Consider the following 20326-nt stretch of genomic DNA (forward strand, 5'->3'; position numbering starts at 1 on the left):
GTTGCTCTTTAACTGTGATGGTGTCCACTGATGCTGGATCCTGACAGATGCGAGGCAGCCGGAATAGGCAGCAGCCCCTCTGGAGCTGTTGTGAATGTTACAGTGGTCACCACAGGATGCACGAGCCTAAGAACAGGTGGCTTTGGGATCCTGAATTGAAAGAACTTGCAGATGAGACCAACCAAAAATCTAAGCAAGAGGTTAAAGGTGTAGCGGGAGACAGTGAATCACAAAAGAAAGGGAGATGTTTGTTTCACACAGTGGAAAGGGCATCTTTGGAAACTGTTCCATTGCTACGGGAAGCCCTTTTAGAAACATACTGTAGAAAATAATGGTTTGACTTATAAAATAATTTGCTCTTGAAACAAAGAGAAAATAGGTTGACCCTTTTCAACCTTGATATGTCTTTTTATTTCGTGGGGGTGGGAACCTACCTAGGTCTGCAACCACCACTCCTTCAGGCTCCCCTCGGGCCTCCCAGCAAAACGTTTATAATCCTTCAGAAGGTTCTACATGGAATCCCTTTGACGACGACAATTTCTCCAAACTCACAGCTGAAGAACTGCTGAACAAGGACTTTGCCAAGCTGGGGGAAGGTGAGTAATTGGTGTCTTTTTGTGATTAACTCTAGAGGGGTACGCATGTGAAAATGTAGGCTTGGGTCTTTCTTTCCTTCAAAGACTTGATTTTGAAGTGTATGCACAAATCAGCCTGTATTTTTACTAGGGCACCGAAGTCTCTTCATCCTTAGGAAATCCTGGTCTGTTGTGGGTGGCAGCAAGGAGAGTGGGAAACTTTTAGGAAAGATTTGGTAGCATAGATCAGGATGATAGTGTCAAGCATGTTCACTCCTTGGAGGAATGTGATGGTACCTTGTCCTAAGTGGGTTTATTATCCCAGAAAGTCGTAGCTGCTTACCCACGAGAGTGTGCCCTCATGTAGACACTGAATCTTCATGATCAGAATTCTCTATTACTGTTGACTGACCCTGGAGCGGAGATCAAATAAACAGAAGGTACCATTTCTACCCTCAAATCCACAGTCTAATTTGGAAGGCAAGATACCCACTCACAGACACACATACACCTTGGAAAACAACAGCACACACCCTGGGAAAATTCTACAGTATGATACAGTTCAAAAAAAGTACCTCAGTGCAGACAAAAGCACAGGGTAAAGGAATGATCAGAACGGAGTGAATGATACGAACTTTGACCAAACATTTTAGCTTTATAATTTTATAGACATCTTTTAAAAATCCATACACTTCTTGCCTTTTTTTTTCTTCATAGGGCATAAGATTTAACTTTCTTTGACATTTATTGTCAATTTGTTTCATTGTTACGTATGCCAGTTACTGTTCTAGACTGTAAACAGAAATGCCTTCATGTGCTGTTGAAAACTAGTATTTTGCACCTGATTAAGTGACTCCCAAATTTTAAAATTCATGTATCTATTTTTAGTAATTTCCTGTCACTGTTCTTGTTGTTCAACTGTTGGCTTTTACATTAAGCCATTGTCATTGTGCCTGTCCCTCATAGCATCTCACTACTGCCATCTGTCTTCTCTTTTGCTCTCATAACTACTTTCAACATGGAAAACAGATCATCAAACTCATTAGAATGATGTAGAGATAAATCGATTCAGAGTGAAGGCTGGAGGCATTGTGCTCTGAGTAATGTCCTCAAGCTTTAGAGCTTTAGACTTCCTTTCTTTCCTCAGCTGTTTCTCAGTTACTGCAGCGACCAGACAAGGGCCTTTGAGTAGCCAAGGTGTTGCCATAATGCAGTAAAATGAGTCAAGTCTAGCTGTCGGTTTGGAGGGTGCCCTTCACCCCTGGCCTGTGTGTGCATCATGGGATTCTGCTGGGATGAACCGAGTGGTATTTTGTCCCTCCAGGCAAACATCCTGAGAAGCTTGGAGGCTCAGCTGAGAGTTTGATCCCAGGCTTTCAACCAAGCCAAGGTGATACTTTTGCCGCTTCCTCATTTTCTGCTGGAACTGGTTAGTATGGCGAACACCTGAAACTCAAGACTCACTGTTGTGACCTTCCCACTGGTTTCCAGTCCACAGATAACCCTAGCATGGCAGTGAGCCCCAGATCCTGGTGGTAACATAGTTTTCTTCATTCTGAAGATTTCCTATAAAAAGATCGGGATAAAAAAAGATCTAGAATCACTTTGAATTAGAATGGCAGGGTGATCTGGCAGTAATATACCGGATTTGTTCTCTCAAGTCCACATACATGTTTTTCAGCAAATATTTCTAAATTTCAGGAACATCACTCTGTTAATCTCTTGTAATTGCTTAGGTTCTTTGGAATGACTTGAAGAGTTCTAAGAATTAGATGCTCTATCCTATATCTGAGTCTCTTCTATGCTGTGTTTTTGTGCATGTGTGTGTGTGCTTACGGGGACAGGGAGATATCTTTTTATTTTTATTTTTTTCTGAAAAAGTTTTATTGTGCACAGAGGGGAAGGGCTCAGTCCTTCTTGGCTGCTGCCTTCCTCATGGAGGCCAGGACATTGCTCAGCTCCTCTCTCTTCCTCTTGGCACAGATGTGTCCCCCCACCCTTTTCTTGATGAATTTGAAGGCCCGCTTGTCCTTGGAGACCTTGAGCAGCTCCATGGCCCGCCGTTCGTAAGAGGCGAAGCCGCACACCTCCTGGATCACGTCCCGCACAAACTCGGTGTGCTTGGTGAGGGGCCCGTGGCAGCGGCTGCGCCTCGGCTTGCTCACTTTCTCGGCCACCTTGTGGCTCCTGTTGAGGCCCACAGCCATGGGGTAGCGCAGAGCCATGGCTGCTGCTCTTTAATGGCTGCTGTGGCGGAAGCGAGATACCTTTTTAAATGAGACGTTTAAAAAAATTCTAGAGGTAATTATAAAAACCTAATTTTCCCTTTTATTAATAAATAATATACATATTTAGTAATTTATAGAAGAGCATAGAGAAGAAAGTTAAGAGCCCCATGATCTCACCCCTGAGAAATTAGCATAGCAATACCATTTGGATGTCTGTTAGTGGCATTTAACCTTTTTAGGGTCACAGATATCTTTGTGAATCTAAGGGAAGTTACAGATCTTCTCTTTCACAAAAATACATGTGTCCACAATTTTGTGCACAATTTTCAGCCTCAGTTTATGACTCTAAGGTACATTTTTATAGTCATATTTTAAAGCCTAATTTTTTTTGCTTACAAAATTTGACATCTTTCCCCCATATCATTAAAGAAGCTCCTCGAATATAACTTTTAAAATATCTACATTAAATTCCTTTATGTGGATGCATCCTAATGTATTTAACCAGGTACCTCTTTTTTAAACATTAATTTGATGTCAGTGTTTTACTGTTATAAATTCCTCAGCAATGGATGTGAGGTTTTGAATATGTTCTTTGTAGGATATGGAATTTGATATCCTTCAAAATTGATCTTTTTAATTATATTGATTAATTTCTGCTTTTAATTTTTCATATTCTTCCTGCTTTCTTTGGGTGTATCAGTATTTTTCTAACCTCGTAAATTTATTTCTGATTAGAACTTTGGCTGTTATTCCATAACATTTGCTATGTAACGCTCTATTTATTTATTTATTTATTTATTTAATTTTTGGCTGCATCGGGTCTTAGTTGTGGTACTCGGAATCTTCCTTGCAGCATGTGGGATCCTCCGCTGTGGTGCGTGGGCTCCTCGCTATGGTGTTCAGGCTTCTCTCTAGTTGTGGTGCGTGGGCTCAGTAGTTGCGGCGTGTGGGCTCTGTAGTTGTGGTGCAGGGCTCCATAGCACGTGGGCTCTGTAGTTTCAGCATGCGGGCTCTGTAGTTATGGCCCACATGCTCAGTAGTTGCAGCTCGTGGGCTTCGTTGCCCCACGGCATGTGGGATCTTAGTTCCCCGACCAGGGATCCAACCCGTGTCCCCTGTATTGGGAGGTGGATTCTTAACCACTGGACCACCAGGGAAGTCCCTGTAATGCTCTCTTATTCTCATTCTTTTCTGGATGTTTTTAAATTTTAAATTTTAAGTTTTGATTTCTTTACCCTAGAGTTATTTAGGATATATTTTCATTGCATTGAGATAATATGGCCTCTGCAGTATTTTCTCTTGGGTATTATGCAGGAGTTTGTTATTCATTCTGTAAACGTTCTATGGGAGTTAGTAGTTTCCACCTCAATAAATACTAATCTACAACATGATTTTTAATGGAAGAACAATAACATTGTATTTAACATCCCCTTTGATTAATACTTAGGTTGTTACTAATTTTCACCACATAAACATTCTTGAAGCCAAATTTTTATTCATATCCTTTAAAATTTCTTTAAGATAGCTTTTAGGGGATTATTTGCTAAATCAAAAGATATGTGTAATTAAGGCTTTTGGTGCATATTTCCAAATTGCCCTCCAAGAATGCTATACAAATTTTATTTCAGTCGACAATGAATGAGTAATTTTCACCTGTTTTTCCCAGACAGACCAGCTCAGAGGCTGTAGACAGAGGACATTGTTTACTGGCCATTTTTATTTCTTTTGGGATTTGTGTTGTTCATGTCCTTTTTTTTTTTTTAATGTGCTGTGTTTATTTTGTTCTTATTAATATGTAAGAGCTCTTCATGTGTCATATTGTAAACTTTTCTCCCAGTTTGTCATTTGTCCTATGCAAGTATTATCTTATCTGACCCTCTCAACAACCCTCCGAGGTTGCCACATCATCCCCACATCAGTTATGGCTGAGGTAACTGAGCACAGGCTAGTCTCTTTCCCAGGGTCACATAGCTAGTAAGTGGCAGAGCTGGGACACCGACCCTCTGGCTCTAGAACTTCCTCTCTCAGGTTTTCTGCCTCATAATAAGGCAAATTTAATAATAATGTCCTAGAAAATCATCTATAGTTTCAAATTTTTTTTAATAAAATAGAAGAATACATTTAAATCTTTTATAATATTTTCTTTGCATACATCAATTTTATTGTATGTATTTGTGTTTCTCTTTTTCTTGGTAATTCTAGCTAGAGATTTGCTATTTTATTACCTTTCAAAGACAACTCTATAGAACTACTCTTTTTCTGTTGTCTAATTCTTTATCTTTTGCCTTTATCTTTTTGATTACAGTTCCCTATTTTTCTTAGGTTCACTTTTGCTGATTTCAAGAACACATAGTAAATTTTTTTTTAATTCTTTAAAAAAAAGTATTTAGAGTTTTTCTCTCAATATAACAGTGATTTTCATCTGGCATGAGAGTGGGGAGGGAGGCTAATTATAATTTCCAGGAAGACTTTTTCACAGAGAATCTACTATTCTCTTGCCTCTTTCTTGCTCCAGTTGCCCACCCCACCCCAGCCTTTGAGGATTACACTGTTACTGAGAGTGCTTTCTAATAGCTGTGTGTTTCCCTTGTAAGAAAAAACTCATGTTTTAACCATATCCCATAAGTCTTCATATGATGTTCTCATTGTTAATATTTTGGAACAGGCATTGGAATTATTTGGAAGGTGTGTTTTTTAATATTAAATAGTGAAAATTTTTTGTGTGTTATTTTTTATTTTTAGCTTTGTTGTCTGGTCTATATAATTTTTAATTTTTTTTTTTTTTTTGCGGTATATGGCCCTCTCACTGTTGTGGCCTCTCCTGTCGCGGAGCACAGGCTCTGGACGTGCAGGCTCAACGGCCATGGCTCACAGGCCCAGCCGCTCCGCAGCATGTGGGACCCTCTCAGACCGGGGCACGAACCCGTGTCCCCTGCATTGGCAGGTGGACTCTCAACCACTGTGCCACCAGGGAAGCCCTAATTTTTAAATTTATTGGTATTTTGGTCTGGTTCAAAGTGCTTAAAGTTGGATATGCCAAATAGTTGACTAAATATACCAAATGTATAAAGCATTGGTCATTGTCCTTGAGATAAAATGTCACAATGATGACTAGTTATGGTGCTGGGTAGGATATAGTTTCCCTGGAAAGGGGGTCATGGAATAAGCCCTAGGAGGGTCTTCTTTGATGCTGAATCCCAGCGTTTAGTACAGTGCTTGGCTCAGTACACATTTGTTGAATGAAGGAAAGGAGTCGCTTTTTGCCAAAGGATAGGAGCTTGGATTCACCGATGTTAATAACAGATGTCCCTAATCATTTTCCATCCACTTCCAGTTTTAATGCCTAATTCTTTCTTATCATACATTTTATGTTTTGTTTTTTGTCTGTATGAACTATTTTTTAAAGAGTTGTTTTTTGCTTTTATTTTTGCCTCTTCTCCCCGTAATGCTTAACTTTGAAGGTTGTAAATGGCAGTATTTTTTTTAATGGCCCAGCCATTAGAAAACACATATTTGAGTAGTTAGGACAGTAATACCTGCAAACATATGTTGAGTACATGCTGCGTGCTAAGCCCACTGGGTAAGTGCTTTTATGCACATTATCTCCAGTGATCCCTCACAACAGCCCATGAGAGGCTAAGTGACCTGCCCAAGGTCATAGGTGGGGAATGACAGAGTAGAAATTTGTCCCTGGGCAGCCCAGCGCAGAAGCTGTAGTTATAACCACATCTCAGAAATCTTATAAATCAGTGACACTAAGCTTTTACAGGCATTACAAAACATCTTCGTATTTTCCTCAATTTATCCAGCACTTTTCTATGAACGTTTGGTATTTTCCCTTCATTTGCATTTGTGGTGTGAATGAAGAGGAATCTTCATTCTTTACAAATGAAATAAAATTATATCTAAATCCCAGAAATTAGTGTGTCCTCACTGTATGAAGTTCAGGGTGGCACCATTTTCTCCAAGTTTTCTAATCAAGCTCAGACCGTTCACTGATTTGAAACCTTCTAACTAACCAAGAGAGGAGAGAAGCAGGAAATTTGGTGATGAGCTGGGGAGGATGACACAAGGGTTATCCTTAACATTTTTATGGTAAAAGCTGCAAAAATGTTGCTAAACTGTGTTCATACATTAGAGGAGGAACAGGCAGACAATTAAAACTTGACATTGTGCCTCTTTATTTAAAATACAGTAAGTCCCCTACATATGAACGAGTTCCGTTCCAAGAGCACATTCGTAAATCCGGTTTGTTCATAAGTCCAATTTGTTCGTAAGTCCACCAAAGTTGGCCTAGGTACCCAACTAGCACAGTCAGCTATATAATACTGTACTGTAATAGGTTTATAATACTTTTCACACAAATGATACATAGAAAACAAACACAAAAAATAAAGAAAACATTTTTAATCTTACAATACAGTACCCTGGAAAGTACAGTAGTACAGTACAACAGCTGGCATACAGGGGCTGGCATCTAGTGAACAGGCAAGAAGAGTTACTGACTGGAGGAGGGAGAGGAGGTGGGAGATGGTAGAGCTGAAGGATCGTTAGCAATAGGAGATGAGGGCAAGCTGCACATGACAATGTACACCAGACGCGTGAACTAACTTACGTGATTGGACATAGGAACGCATGTTCACATCTTTGAACGTTCTCAACTTGAAGGTCATATGTAGGGGACTTACTGTATTTTTCTGTTGATAAATTATATACATTAATTTGCTAAAACCCCAAGGAAGCAAGATTGAAAAACTCATGACCCCATTCCAAGAGGAAAGCATTACTAACATTTAACAATATTTATGTCCATAGTTTTATTTCTTTGTACATACTTTTTTCAAACATGAATTATACTATACATTCAATTTCATAATTTGTTCTTTTTCTTTTAATATATTTCATTGTATCTCATTTTAAAATATTTCAGAGACTAAGAGCAGTGATTTTAACCCTTCTCTTCCTCCACAGACCTTTAAAGAAGCTTAGTTAAAAGCCCACTTGAATGATATTCTTAAAATGACAAAATTATAGAGACTGGGACAGGAGTAAGGAGTGGGTGTGACTATAAAGGAGTACAAGGAAGTTCTTTTGTTTGATGGAATAGTTGTGTATCATTGTTTTGGTGCTTAGGCTAATTTATACATACTGTCAAATGGCAAGGAACTATAAACACACAAACACACACACACAAATGTGAGTACATGTGAAAACTGAATAGAGTTTAGTTAACAGAATTGCCCTGATGTCAGTGATACTGAACTATGGTTGTATAAGAACTCACCACTGGGGGAAGATGGTTGAAGGGTTCACAGAGTTCTATGTACTGCAACTTCCTATGATTCTACAATTACTTGAAAATTAAAAGGTTTTTTTTAATCCACTTTATAAAAGGCTAAATTAGATTTTAATTCAGGAACTAACTCATTATTAAAATGCAAGGTAAAGAATGGTAAAGACGGAGCCAGGAGACCTGTGTTTTGATCCTGGGTCTGCTGGTGGACCTCTGTCTAGTCTCTTAACTTCTGGGCTTCACTTTTTTTTCTGGAAAATAAGAAAATTATGATAGAAAGTGCTGAGATCCCTTCAGGCTCTGGTATTCCATAGGGTATATAGATTTCTGTAAATCTAGAAGTTTGCCAAATATAGGATGAATGCCAATAGTATGGTAGATGTAGTCCAAAGGTTAGGGTTTATCTAACCTTCCAATAGGGAAGAAATCTGTTTCTGTCTCTTTGTGTCTACCTAGCACTACATTTGACCTATGGTGATAGAATAGGACTCAGTCCCTAAAGGACCTCAAGAGGGAAATGGGCACATAGGAAGTACCTATACACATATTCTAAGTTACAAAATAGACACAGTTTGTTTACCTACCAAAATGTGTGATAAGGATAGTAGTAATTGCAGTAGGAATTCTGACAGAGATCACTATAGACTGCAGTATCCAAGGAAGACGTGGAATTTCAGATGTACGACTATCCTACTTTTACCATTAATTGCATCTCAGACTACGTTGCAAGGACCAGATTGTACATCTTAGACATACTTTGCTATTACATTGAATTATATCCACCCGTATTTCTTTATTCTGCCTCTAAATTTAGACTTACTCTATAATTGGAGTTGGCGTAATAGATGGTAAGTACATCTGGATTTACTTGATGTTTTCTGCTTTTCTCTTTTTTTCTCTCTCTTCTTGACCCTTCCTTCCCCTCCAACCAATTCCAGCTGAAAAAAGGAAGGGTGGGCAGACTGTGGATTCTAGCCTTCCTCTTCTAAGTGTATCTGATCCTTTCATTCCTCTTCAAGTACCTGATGCACCAGGTAGGTAAATAAAACTGATCTGAAGTTAAGTTACATCCCAGGGCTTCTTGAGAGTTCTGTTTTAAACACTCCAGGAAAAGGACCTGAATTCCAATACCTGTTAATAGGTGCTGTTGTATATTTTTACTGTCTCAATAAGAGGGGCAAAATTCTCTTGTGGGGTCACTAGTCCTTAGCAAAGATAATAAATTCAGCTCAGATTATACCAAGTTGTATTCCACATCTTATCAGTCTCAAGTTTCATATCCTTGACTGTGTTAATGGTAATATAAAGGGCCTGTGTATCGCAAAGAGCATTAGTTCAGTGTGATTATAACAAGGGGGGGGGAACCTATAAGCCTATGATAGAAGGACCAAAATGCTAATGGTGTAGTATAATGATTGGATTATGAGTGACTTCCTGTTCCTATTTTGCTATAATGTGCTTTTGTTTTTAAAAGATACAAATACATAATAAAATTTGATAGGGAGTGTGAGTCAGGAGACCTCGGTTCCACTACCTTCCACTATCTGGGCTTGACTCTTCGTCATCGAAATAAGTAATTCTAATCTCCCCTACTGTCTGCTCTGTACCGATTTTTAAGTAAGCAGTCTAAAAAAGTAAGAAACGGTTAGTGTGGTCTGATTGAAATAGCTTTTGAAACAATATCATTGGATGCTTTCCATTTGGAGTTCGTGAATGCCAAAGATTTCTCTTCGCGCTCCCCTCCCCATCCTTTTGGGGGAAGGGGAGCAGAATGTGAGGAACAGAAGCCACCCTTTCTCTTCTTTTTCAGTCTCTTTGAAAAAGCAAATCGATCCACCTCCTTAGAAACAGCTGACAGTCATTTTGCTGCTGATAGTTTTTTCTTTTCTCCCATTCTTACCCCTGTCGATTTCTTAAACTAAAAGTCTTAAACTAAAAGAATCTGCTTGGTTTTTCTTCTCTCCCAAAATGTCAGAGGGATTTATTTGATTGATTGCCTTAAGATCGGAAGTGATTGTGATGTGCATATCCTCTACTTACTAAGACAGACCACAGCTAGGTTCCCAAGATAGTTTTTATTTCTTTAAGTAGTTTGTTGACCCTTCTAAGAGGAAGAAGAAATTTGCCCTGATCAGGTAGTATTGTGTAACTTTGTAGCTTGCTGGACCTGGAGGTAGGTCAAAAATATCTAAAGTCACTAGGGAATGATTCAGGATATGGTAGTTAAAGAAAAGAGAAGAAAGAATCAACAGAGGTCCTTTTCTCTGTTGCATTCATCAGGCATGCCCGGCAGGGCCAAGACAGGCCAGTTTCAAGCAGAAGCCTAGAAAGGATGGGCTGTAAACTCGAGCTAGGGCCCACTGGCTTCTTTTTCCTCCCTTTTGTGGCAGTCATAATATCAGACAAGGAAAAAGGGATTATTGAGGCCTTCTCCCTTTGGTACCCCTTTTGGTCCATGCCTTGCTCTTACCTAGATAGCCCATGGACTGCAGAACTGGAAGGGTGACCTCTTGGCACAAGCCAGAGGATGAAAGCATAAATCAGACATGTCACTCCTTTGCAGTCCAGTGAATTCTCAAATCACTGAGCACAAAATCCAGGCTTCTTACCATACCTACAAGACCCTGACTAGTCTGGCCGTTGGCTACCCTTCTAACCTGAGCTCATAGCATTCTTCCCTTCAGTCTTTCCTCCAATAAGCTAAGCTAAGCTTATTCCCACATCAGGGCCTTTGCACTTTCTGGTACTCTGCCTGGAAAGCTTTTCCTTCTTGTCATTTGACATTTGGGTCTCTGCTTAATTGCTGTCTTCTCGGAGAGGCCCGACGTGGTCCCATGGGCACTGTCACTCACACCCCGTGGCTTTTTTCTTCCTAGCATTTATCATGACATTGTCTGTTTCTACTTGTTCATTCCTCTTTCTCCACCAGAATGCCAGTGTCCTGAGGGAGGGACCTTGTCTGTCTTATTTACCAGTGTACCGTTAATGCTGAGAACAGTGCGGGGTGTAGCTGGCACTCAGTGAGTATTTGCAGATTAGATGAATGAAGTAAATGAAACCTGAGGCCGAAAGGCTTTTGGCAGCCCCATTACCCTCCATTTCCGTCCCCAGCTACACCAGACTACTATCTCCATAGCCTTCCGTCTCTGAGTCCGCCAACCCCTAGCCAGGCCTCCTTCCCACTCTTGAGGGGGCATAAACAGAGGCACAGCCCACATGTCAGGAAGCTGCCAAACCCTGGGATGAAAGTAGTAGGTAAGCTCAGCAGATTGTTCAGCTCCTCCTTTCATGATGCTCTCCAGGATCTGGGCTAAGTATGGCATGTGACCACTGTGTCTTTGATTACCTTATTTACTGTTATATGCCCAGCCTGTAGCACATTGTTATATAGCTCCTTTATCCCTGTATCCTTCCTCAGCATCTTGAAATGCCCGAGTGAGGAAAGGGCCGAGAGTCTGCGGTCTCTGGTACCTTGGCAGACTGCAGGTTTGTCTCCTGCCCCTCAAAGCAAGCAGTTTGTCACTCCCTCCACCGGTGGTGGACACCGGTTAGGTGTGTTGGTTGGTTGGTTGGGTTTACATACATGCTTCCCTCCCACACTCAGCCTTCCTGATGGTGAGAATCATGGAACCTAGGCCTCCTGACAACTATGCCTTTTGTGACTTAACATTTTATTTTATGCTTTTTAAATGTTTTCACATATGATTTCCTTTGAGCCAGAAATAATACTGACCGGTGGGTATGTCCAGTAATCTCTCTCTTCGTGAGTAAGGAAGTGAGGCCTTAGTGCTGCTGTGACTGTGCTCCTTCTTCCTGGTGGCTCACAGCACCCACACAGCGAGGGGTCGTTTGGGGACAGATCCCAGCTCAATAAATCCTTTGACTAGAGAGCTAAATTTAAGGGTTAGGGAGATACAAGAATGGATTTGAACTTGTAAGAGCTTGGTTCTAGCCACTTAGTAGCTAAGTGATTTTGGTCAAATCACTCAAACTCTGTGTTCTCCCCCTCCTCAGCATTGGCCATAGTAGAACCTACCTGCGGACTGGCTTGTGTGGCTCAGATGAAATCATGTATTTGAAATTGCTTTGGGAACTCTGAATTAGTATAAAGATAGGAAGTGCTATAACAGCTTTGGTTCCAGGCCCTTATTCCCAGGGGCGCAGTCCTAGTTATCAAGAAGTCTTAGCAATGGTATTTTTGTCTTACAGACATGAAACTGGCTCTTATGACCTATGACCTTTGCACAACTCAGAGCCATCAAAGTAGAATTCCTTGATATCAGCCATTGTTAAACTCTAAGTGAAGGGACACTGGATAATTGGAGGTGTTTTTCTTTCTTTTTTAAGGAGTATTTTTCTTTTCCAAAGCATTGTAAAACAAATTTTCTTAGAAAATCTGGCATAAAAAAATCACAGCCGAGCATTTGTGTGCTCATAAAGCTGCCACACGAAGCCTAGCTCTAGGGAGCCTCAAAGTATTTCACTGATGCTCATATGCTGTGTGTTCATTTATTTTGCCTTTTATTTGTATTAGGGAACAGATAAGCTATAGGTGGTATCAAAGGTTTAAAAAAATGGTAGAGAAGATTGAGGAATTTTCTCTGAAAATTGGTGGAAAGATTTAATCATTTTAAAAAATTGTGGTAAAGTATATGTAACACAAAATTTCCCATTTTAAAGTGGACAGTTCAGTGGCCTCAAGTACATTTATATTGTTTACAGCCATCACCACCATGCATCCACAGAACTTGTTTTCATTTTGCAAAATCGAAACTCTGCCTATTAAACAGTACCTCTCCGTTCCTCTCTCCCCCCAACCCCTGGCAACCACCATTCTACTTTCTGTCTCTATGAATTTGACTACTGTAGGTGCCTCATATAAGTGGAATTACACAGTATTTGTTCTTTTGTGACTGGCTCTTTTCACTTAACATAATGTCCTCATGGTTCGTACATGTTGTAGCATATGTCAGAATTTCTTTTTAAAGCTGAATAATACTCTGTTGTGTTTTGTTTATCCATCTGTCAGTTAACACATGGGTTGCTTCTATCTTTTGGGTACTGTGAATAATGCTTCTTTGAACGTGAGTGTGCAAATATCTCTTCAAAACTCAAGACTCTTTGAGGTACATACCCAGAAATAGAATTACTAGAACCTAACTCTATTTTTAATTTTTTGAGGAACTGCCATACTGTTTTCCACAGTGACTATACCCTTTTACATTCCCGCCATCAGTTCTCAGAGTTTGAGGAAAAGATTTTTATAGCAACCCCTTAATACTGACCTTTCAACATCAGTGTTCCACAAGACTGAGCAAGAATGCATTAGTTGCCCCGTAAGTGCCCTTCCTAGAATTAACAACTGTTTTTAAAAAAGTACTTCTTGGCTTATGGCACTCCGTGTTCTCTTGAAAAGTAAGCAAGAGGAGCTGTGTTTTCTCAGTGCTTTGTTGTCAAGATAGGCATTCCTCTCAGAGCTATTTGCTTGGCATCTCCCTCACTTCCAATTGCTGTCTTGTGATATTTTAAAAGTCCAAGGTTGATCAGAGTATGTGTCTTTACTCTGGAAAGTTTTTCCTCCCACGGATTCAGTTCTCTAAAATGGACTCGGAATGAATGGGTCATGGTGGTTGACTTTTGATTCCAGCTTGCAGATGTCACAGGTGGTTTAGTGTCTGGTTTCTCAGTGATAGGAGCTAGAGCAACAAAATTCTAAAAACAGCATCTCTCATTGCAAGACATCAGGGCTTACACCCCAAGTTAGACAAGACGTAAATTTCCAGAACCACAAAGCTGTAGCAGCCAAATCATCTTTATCGATGGGGCTTGCACCTGGCTCTTCCATGTCTGTAAGTTCAGTCTGCTTTAGTCCTCATAGCCGTAGTCCTAACTAGGGTTGCAATGGGCCGTGAGCAAGCCCTTAGTCCTACTAGCCTGTATAAATAGATATCTACCCTCATCTTTGATATTTTAAAAGAGAAAAAGCTCACAACTTGCAGTATATCCTGGTCTCCTGCCAGGAAGTGGTTCTGACTGTCTGGCCTTAGACTGGTTTATGAAGGATTTGTACCCTTTTCTGTGATTTATATTTTCAGTTACTAAGTCTTGAGAGGAGCGGTATGAGAATCTGAAATGGATTAATCCCTGTCTCCAACTCTAGCAGCTGCCCCCTCCTCTCTTCCCCTAATCCCTCACGCCATTTGACTTATGTTTAAGGAGAGGGGAGGTGCTCAGAAGAGAAGACCCTTTCATTCCCCCCTTCATTTCAAAGTACTAACAATCCTCTCCTTTAAAAGCACTCTCGGTTTCCACAGTCCAGGCTAACTAATTCTGCATCCATTTTTCTTCAGGGGTCCACCTTCTCAGTCTTTTAACCATGATTTCAGCGCTTTTCCAAGCTCTTAACCTGACTCAGTTTTATTTGGGAACCCTAGAGACTTGAGAAAGAACTGATTATAGTACTGGGAATGTGATAAGAAAATCACACCAACAGAAAAATAGGAGCAGACAATTCACAAAGGACAAAAGATGAATTATCAGGAAATACTATTTTTCTAAGGGTTCACCATCATGATGAATCCAAGAAGTACCAATTATAAAGCAGTGAGGTGCTGCAGCTTCTGCTGTCAGATTGGTAAAGATGAAAAAAAGCTACTACCTCAGGGTTGGTGAAGGTATCAGAAAATGGACACACTCAGATCCTGCTAGTGGGAGTAGCAGTTAGTACAGCTTTCAGGGAGGACAGCGTGGCCTTTAAGATTTTACTTCCTTATTGACTTAGCAATTCTTTTCTAATTACATTGTCTGAAGAGCACATGAGTATGCTTAAATATTTATTGAACGTTCAGAGTTTATAGGAAAAGGTTGGAAGAGCATTTGTTAACAACTCAATAGTGACTGTCTCTACAAGGGAAATTATGGGTAGTTTTATTTTCATCCTTTTTTTTATTTTTTAACATCTTTATTGGAGTATAATTTTTTTAACATCTTTATTGCAGTATAATTGCTTTACAATGGTGTGTTAGTTTCTGCTTTATAACAAAGTGAATCAGTTATACATATGTCCCCATATCTCTTGCATCTCCCTCCCTCCCACCCTCCTATCCCACCCCTGTAGGTGGTCACGAAGCACCGAGCTGATCTCCCTCTGCTATGCGGCTGCTTCCCACTAGCTATCTATTTTACGTTTGGTAGTATATATGTGTCCATGCCACTCTCTCACTTTGTCCCAGCTTACCCTTCCCCCTCCTCGTATCCTCAAGTCCATTCTCTAGTAGGTCTGCGTCTTTATTCGCATCTTGCCCCTAGGTTCTTCTGACCTTTTTTTTTCTTTCTTTTTTTTTTTTTTTTAGATTCCATATATATGTATTAGCATACGGTATTTGTTTCTCTCTTTCTGACTTACTTCACTCTGTATGACAGACTCTAGGTCCATCCACCTCACTACAAATAACTCAATTTCATTCCTTTTTATGGCTGAGTAATATTCCATTGTATATAGTGCCCACATCTTCTTTATCCATTCATCTGTTGATGGACACTTAGGTTGCTTCCATGTCCTGGCTATTGTAAATAGAGCTGCAGTGAATATTTTGGTACATGTCTCTTTTTGAATTATGCTTTTCTCAGGATATATGCCCAGTAGTGGGATTGCTGGGTCGTATGGTAGTTCTATTTTTAGTTTTTTAAGGAACCTCCATACTGTTCTCCATAGTGGCTGTACCAATTCACATTCCCACCAGCAGTGCAAGAGGGTTCCCTTTTCTCCACACCCACTCCAGCATTTATTGTTAGTAGATTTTTGTTGATGGCCATTCTGACCGGTGTGAGATGATACCTCATTTTGCTTTGCATTTCTCTAATGATTAATGATGTTGAGCATTCTTTCATGTGTTTGTTGGCAGACTGTATATCTTCTTTGGAGAAATGTCTGTTTAGGTCTTCTGCCCATTTTTGGATTGGGTTGATTGTTTTTTTGATATTGAGCTGCATGAGCTGCTTGTAAATTTTGGAGATTAATCCTTTGTCAGTTGCTTCATTTGCAAATATTTTCTCCCATTCTGAGGGTTGTCTTTTCATCTTCTTTATGGTTTCGTTTGCTGTGCAAAAGCTTTGAAGTTTCATTAGGTCCCATTTGTTTATTTTTGTTTTTATTTCCATTTCTCTAGGAGGTGGGTCAAAAAGGATCTTGCTGTGATTTATGTCGTCGAGTGTTCTGCCTATGTTTTCCTCTAAGATTTTGATAGTGTCTGGCCTTAAATTTAGGTCTTTAATCCATTTTGAGTTTACTTTTGTGTATGGTGTTAGGGAGTGTTCTAATTTCATACTTTTACATGTACCTGTCCAGTTTTCCCAGCACCACTTATTGAAGAGGCTGTCTTTTCTCCACTGTACATTCCTGCCTCCTTTATCAAAGACAAGGTGACCATATGTGCGTGGGTTTATCTCTGGGCTTTCTATCCTGTTCCATTGATCTATGTTACTGTTTTTGTGCCAGGACCATATTGTCTTGATTACTGTAGCTTTGTAGTATAGTCTGAAGTCAGGGAGCCTGATTCCTCCAGCTCCATTTTTTCTTCTCAAGATTGCTTTAGCTATTTGGGGTCTTTTGTGTTTCCATATAAACTGTGAAATTTTTTGTTCTAGTTCTGTGAAAAATGCCACTTGTAGTTTGATAGGGATTGCATTGAATCTGTAGATTGCTTTGGGTAGTAGAGTAATTTTCACAATGTTGATTCTTCCAATCCAAGAACATGGTCTACCTCTCCATCTACTTGTATCATCTTTAATTTCTTTCATCTGTGTCTTCTAGTTTTCTGCATACAGGTCTTTTCTCTCCTTAGGTAGGTATATCCCTAGATATTTTATTCTTTTTGTTGCAGTGGTAAATGGGAGTGTTTTCTTAATTTCACTTTCAGATTTTTCATCATTAGTGTATAGGAATGCCAGAGATTTCTGTGTATTAATTTTGTATCCTGCTACTTTACCAAATTCATTGATTAGCTGTAGTAGTTTTCTGGTAGCATCTTTAGGATTCTCTATGTATAGTATCATGTTATTTGCAAGCAGTGACAGCTTTACTTCTTCTTTTCTGATTTGGATTCCTTTTATTTCTTTTTCTTATCTGATTGCTGTGGCTAAAACTTCCAAAATGATGTGGAATAATAGTGGTGAGAGTGGACAACCTTGTCTTCTTCCTGATCTTAGTGGAAATGGTTTCAGTTTTTCACCATTTAGGACGATGTTGGCTGTGGGTTTGTCATGTATGGCCTTTATTATGTTGAGGAAGTTTCTGTCTGTGCCTACGTTCTGGAGGGTTTTTATCATAAATGGGTGTTGAATTTTGTCGAAAGCTTTCTCTGCATCTATTGAGACGATCATATGGTTTTTCTCCTTCAATTTGTTAATATGGTGTATCACATTGATTGATTTGCGTATATTGAAGAATCCTTGCATTCCTGGGATGAACCCCACTTGATCATGGTGTATGATCCGTTTAATGTGCTGCTGGATTCTGTTAGCTAGTATTTTGTTGAGGATTTTTGCATCTATGTTCATCAGTGATATTGGCCTGTACTTTTCTTTCTTTGTGACATCTTTGTCTGGTTTTGGTATCAGGGTGATGTTGGTTTCATAGCATGAATTCGGGAGTGTTCCTCCCTCTGCTATATTTTGGAAGAGTTTGAGAAGGATAGGTGTTAGCTCTTCCCTAATGTTCAATAGAATTCGCCTCTGAAGCCATCTGGTCCTGGGCTTTTGTTTGTTGGAAGATTTTTAATCACAGTTTCAGTTTTAGTGCTTGTGATTGGTTTGTTCATATTTTCTGTTTCTTCCTGGTTCAGTCTCAGAAGGTTGTGCATTTCTAAGAATTTGTCCATTTCTTCCAGGTTGTCCATTTTATTGGCATAGAGTTGCTTGTAGTAATCTCTCATGATCTTTTGTATTTCTTCAGTGTCAGTTGTTACTACTCGTTTTTCATTTCTAATTCTATTGATTTGAGTCTTGTCCCTTTTTTTCTTGATGAGTCTGGCTAATGGTTTATCAATTTTGTTTAGCTTCTCAAATGACCAGCTTTTAGTTTTATTGATCTTTGCTATTGTTTCCTTCATTTCTTTTTCATTTATTTCTGATCTTTATGATTTCTTTCCTTCTGCTAACTTTGGGGTTATTTTGTTCTTCTTTCTCCAATTGCTTTAGGTGTAAGGTTAGGTGGTTTATTTGAGATGTTTCTTGTTTCTTAAGGTAGGATTGTATTGCTATAAACTTCCCTCTTAGCACTGCTTTTGCTGCATCCGATAGGTTTTGCGTCATCGTGTTTTCATTGTTATTTGTTTCTAGGTTTTTTTGTTTTTGTTTTTTTTTTTTGCGGTCCACGGGCCTCACTGTTGTGGCCTCTCCCGTTGAGGAGCACAGGCTCCAGACGCGCAGGCCCAGCGGCCATGGCTAACGGGCCCAGCCGCTCCGCGGCATACAGGATCTTCCCGGACTGGGGCACGAACCCGTGTCCCCTGCATCAGCAGGTGGACTCTCAACCACTGCACCACCAGGGAAGCCCTCTAGGTATTTTTTGATTTCCTCTTTGATTTCTTAAGTTATCTCTTGGTTATTAAGTAGTGTATTGTTTAGCTTCCATGTGTTTGTATTTTTTACAGATTTTTTCCTGTAATTGATATCTAGTCTCATAGCATTGTGGTCGGAAAAGATACATGATACGAGTTCATTTTTCTTAAATTTACCAAGGCTTGATTTGTGACCCAAGATATGATCTATCCTGGAGAATGTTCCATGAGCACTTGAGAAGAATGTATATTCTGTTGTTTTTGGATTGAATGTCCTATAAGTATCAATTAAGTCCATCTTGTTTAATGTATCATTTAAAGCTTGTGTTTCCTTATTTATTTTCATTTTGGATGATCTATCTGTCCATTGGTGAAAGTGGGGTGTTAAAGTCCCCTACTATGAATGTGTTACTGTCAATTTCCCCTTTTATGGCTGTTAGTATTTGCCTTATGTATTGAGGTGCTCCTATGTTGGGTGCATAAATATTTACAATTGTTATATTTTCTTGGATTGATCCCTTGATCATTATGTAGTGTCCTTCTTTGTCTCTTGTAATAGTCTTTATTTAAAGTCTGTTTTGTCTGATATGAGAATTGCTACTCCAGCTTTCTTTTGATTTCCATTTGCATGGAATATCTTTTTCCATCCCCTCACTTTCAGTGTGTATGTGTCCCTAGGTCTGACGTGGGTCTCTTGTAGACAGCATATATATAGGTCTTGTTTTTGTATGCATTCAGCCAGTGTACGTCTTTTGGTGGGAGCATTTAATCCATTTACATTTAAGGTAATTATCGATATGTATGTTCCTATTCCCATTTTCTTAATTGTTTTGGGTTCATTATTGTAGGTCTTTTCCTTTTCTTGTGTTTCTTGCCTAGAGAAGTTCCTTTAGCAGTTGTTGTAAAGCTGGTTTGGTGGTGCTGAATTCTCTTAGCTTTTGCTTGTCTGTAAAGGTTTTAATTTCTCCATCAAATCTGAATGAGATCCTTGTTGGGTAGAGTAATCTTGGCTGTAGGTGTTTCTCCTTCATCACTTTAAATATGTCCTGCCACTCCCTTCTGGCTTGCAGAGTTTCTGCTGAAATATCAGCTGTTAACCTTATGGGGATTCCATTGTGTGTTATTTGTTGTTTTTCCCTTGCTGCTTTTAATATTTGTTCTTTGTATTTAATTTTTGATAGTTTGATTAATATGTGTCTTGGTGTCTTTCTCCTTGGATTTATCTTGTATGGGACTCTCTGTGCTTCCTGGACTTGATTAACTATTTCCTTTCCCATATTAGGAAAGTTTTCAACTATAATCTCTTCAAATATTTTCTCAGTCCCTTTCTTTTTCTCTTCTTCTTCTGGGACCCCTATAATTCGAAGGTTGTTGCGTTTAATGTTGTTCCAGAGGTCTGTGAGACTGTCCTCAATTCTCTTCATTCTTTTTTCTTTATTCTGCTCTGTAGTAGTTATTTCCACTATTTTTTGTTTGTTTGTTTGTTTGTTTTGCGGTACGCGGGCCTCTCACTGTTGTGGCCTCTCCCGTTGCGGAGCACAGGCTCTGGACGTGCAGGCTCAGCGGCCATGGCTCATGGGCCCAGCCGCTCCACTGCATGTGGGATCTTCCCAGACCAGGGCACGAACCCGCATCCCTTGCATCAGCTGGCAGACTCTCAACCACTGTGCC

At 39.7% G+C, this 20326-nt stretch overlaps 2 protein-coding genes across 12 annotated transcripts in view; one reads left to right on the forward strand and one right to left on the reverse strand.

Moving 5' to 3' along the window:
- AAK1 (AP2 associated kinase 1) overlaps positions 1–20326 on the forward strand; it is a 167855-nt gene that overhangs the window by 122677 nt on the left and 24852 nt on the right. For 5 of the 11 annotated variants that reach the window (XR_009566223.1, XM_060309540.1, XM_060309536.1 and 2 more), the window contains 3 exons: positions 439–596; positions 1900–2004; positions 9035–9130. Coding sequence is in view for 10 of the 11 variants with exons in the window: in XM_060309540.1 (XP_060165523.1) it covers positions 439–596; positions 1900–2004; positions 9035–9130 (359 nt within the window). In the remaining variant the exon portion in view is untranslated. The remainder of the gene's footprint in view (positions 1–438; positions 597–1899; positions 2005–9034; positions 9131–20326) is intronic. The other 6 variants (XM_030877454.2, XM_060309532.1, XM_060309533.1 and 3 more) reach the window with 2 other exon arrangements.
- LOC115864067 (large ribosomal subunit protein eL36-like) lies at positions 2483–2800 on the reverse strand. The gene has a single exon (XM_060309542.1). The coding sequence runs from the start codon at positions 2798–2800 to the stop codon at positions 2483–2485; it is 318 nt and encodes a 105-aa protein (XP_060165525.1).

Source organism: Globicephala melas, chromosome 12 (assembly GCF_963455315.2).
Source record: "Globicephala melas chromosome 12, mGloMel1.2, whole genome shotgun sequence".
Classification (NCBI taxonomy): Eukaryota; Metazoa; Chordata; class Mammalia; order Artiodactyla; family Delphinidae; genus Globicephala; species Globicephala melas.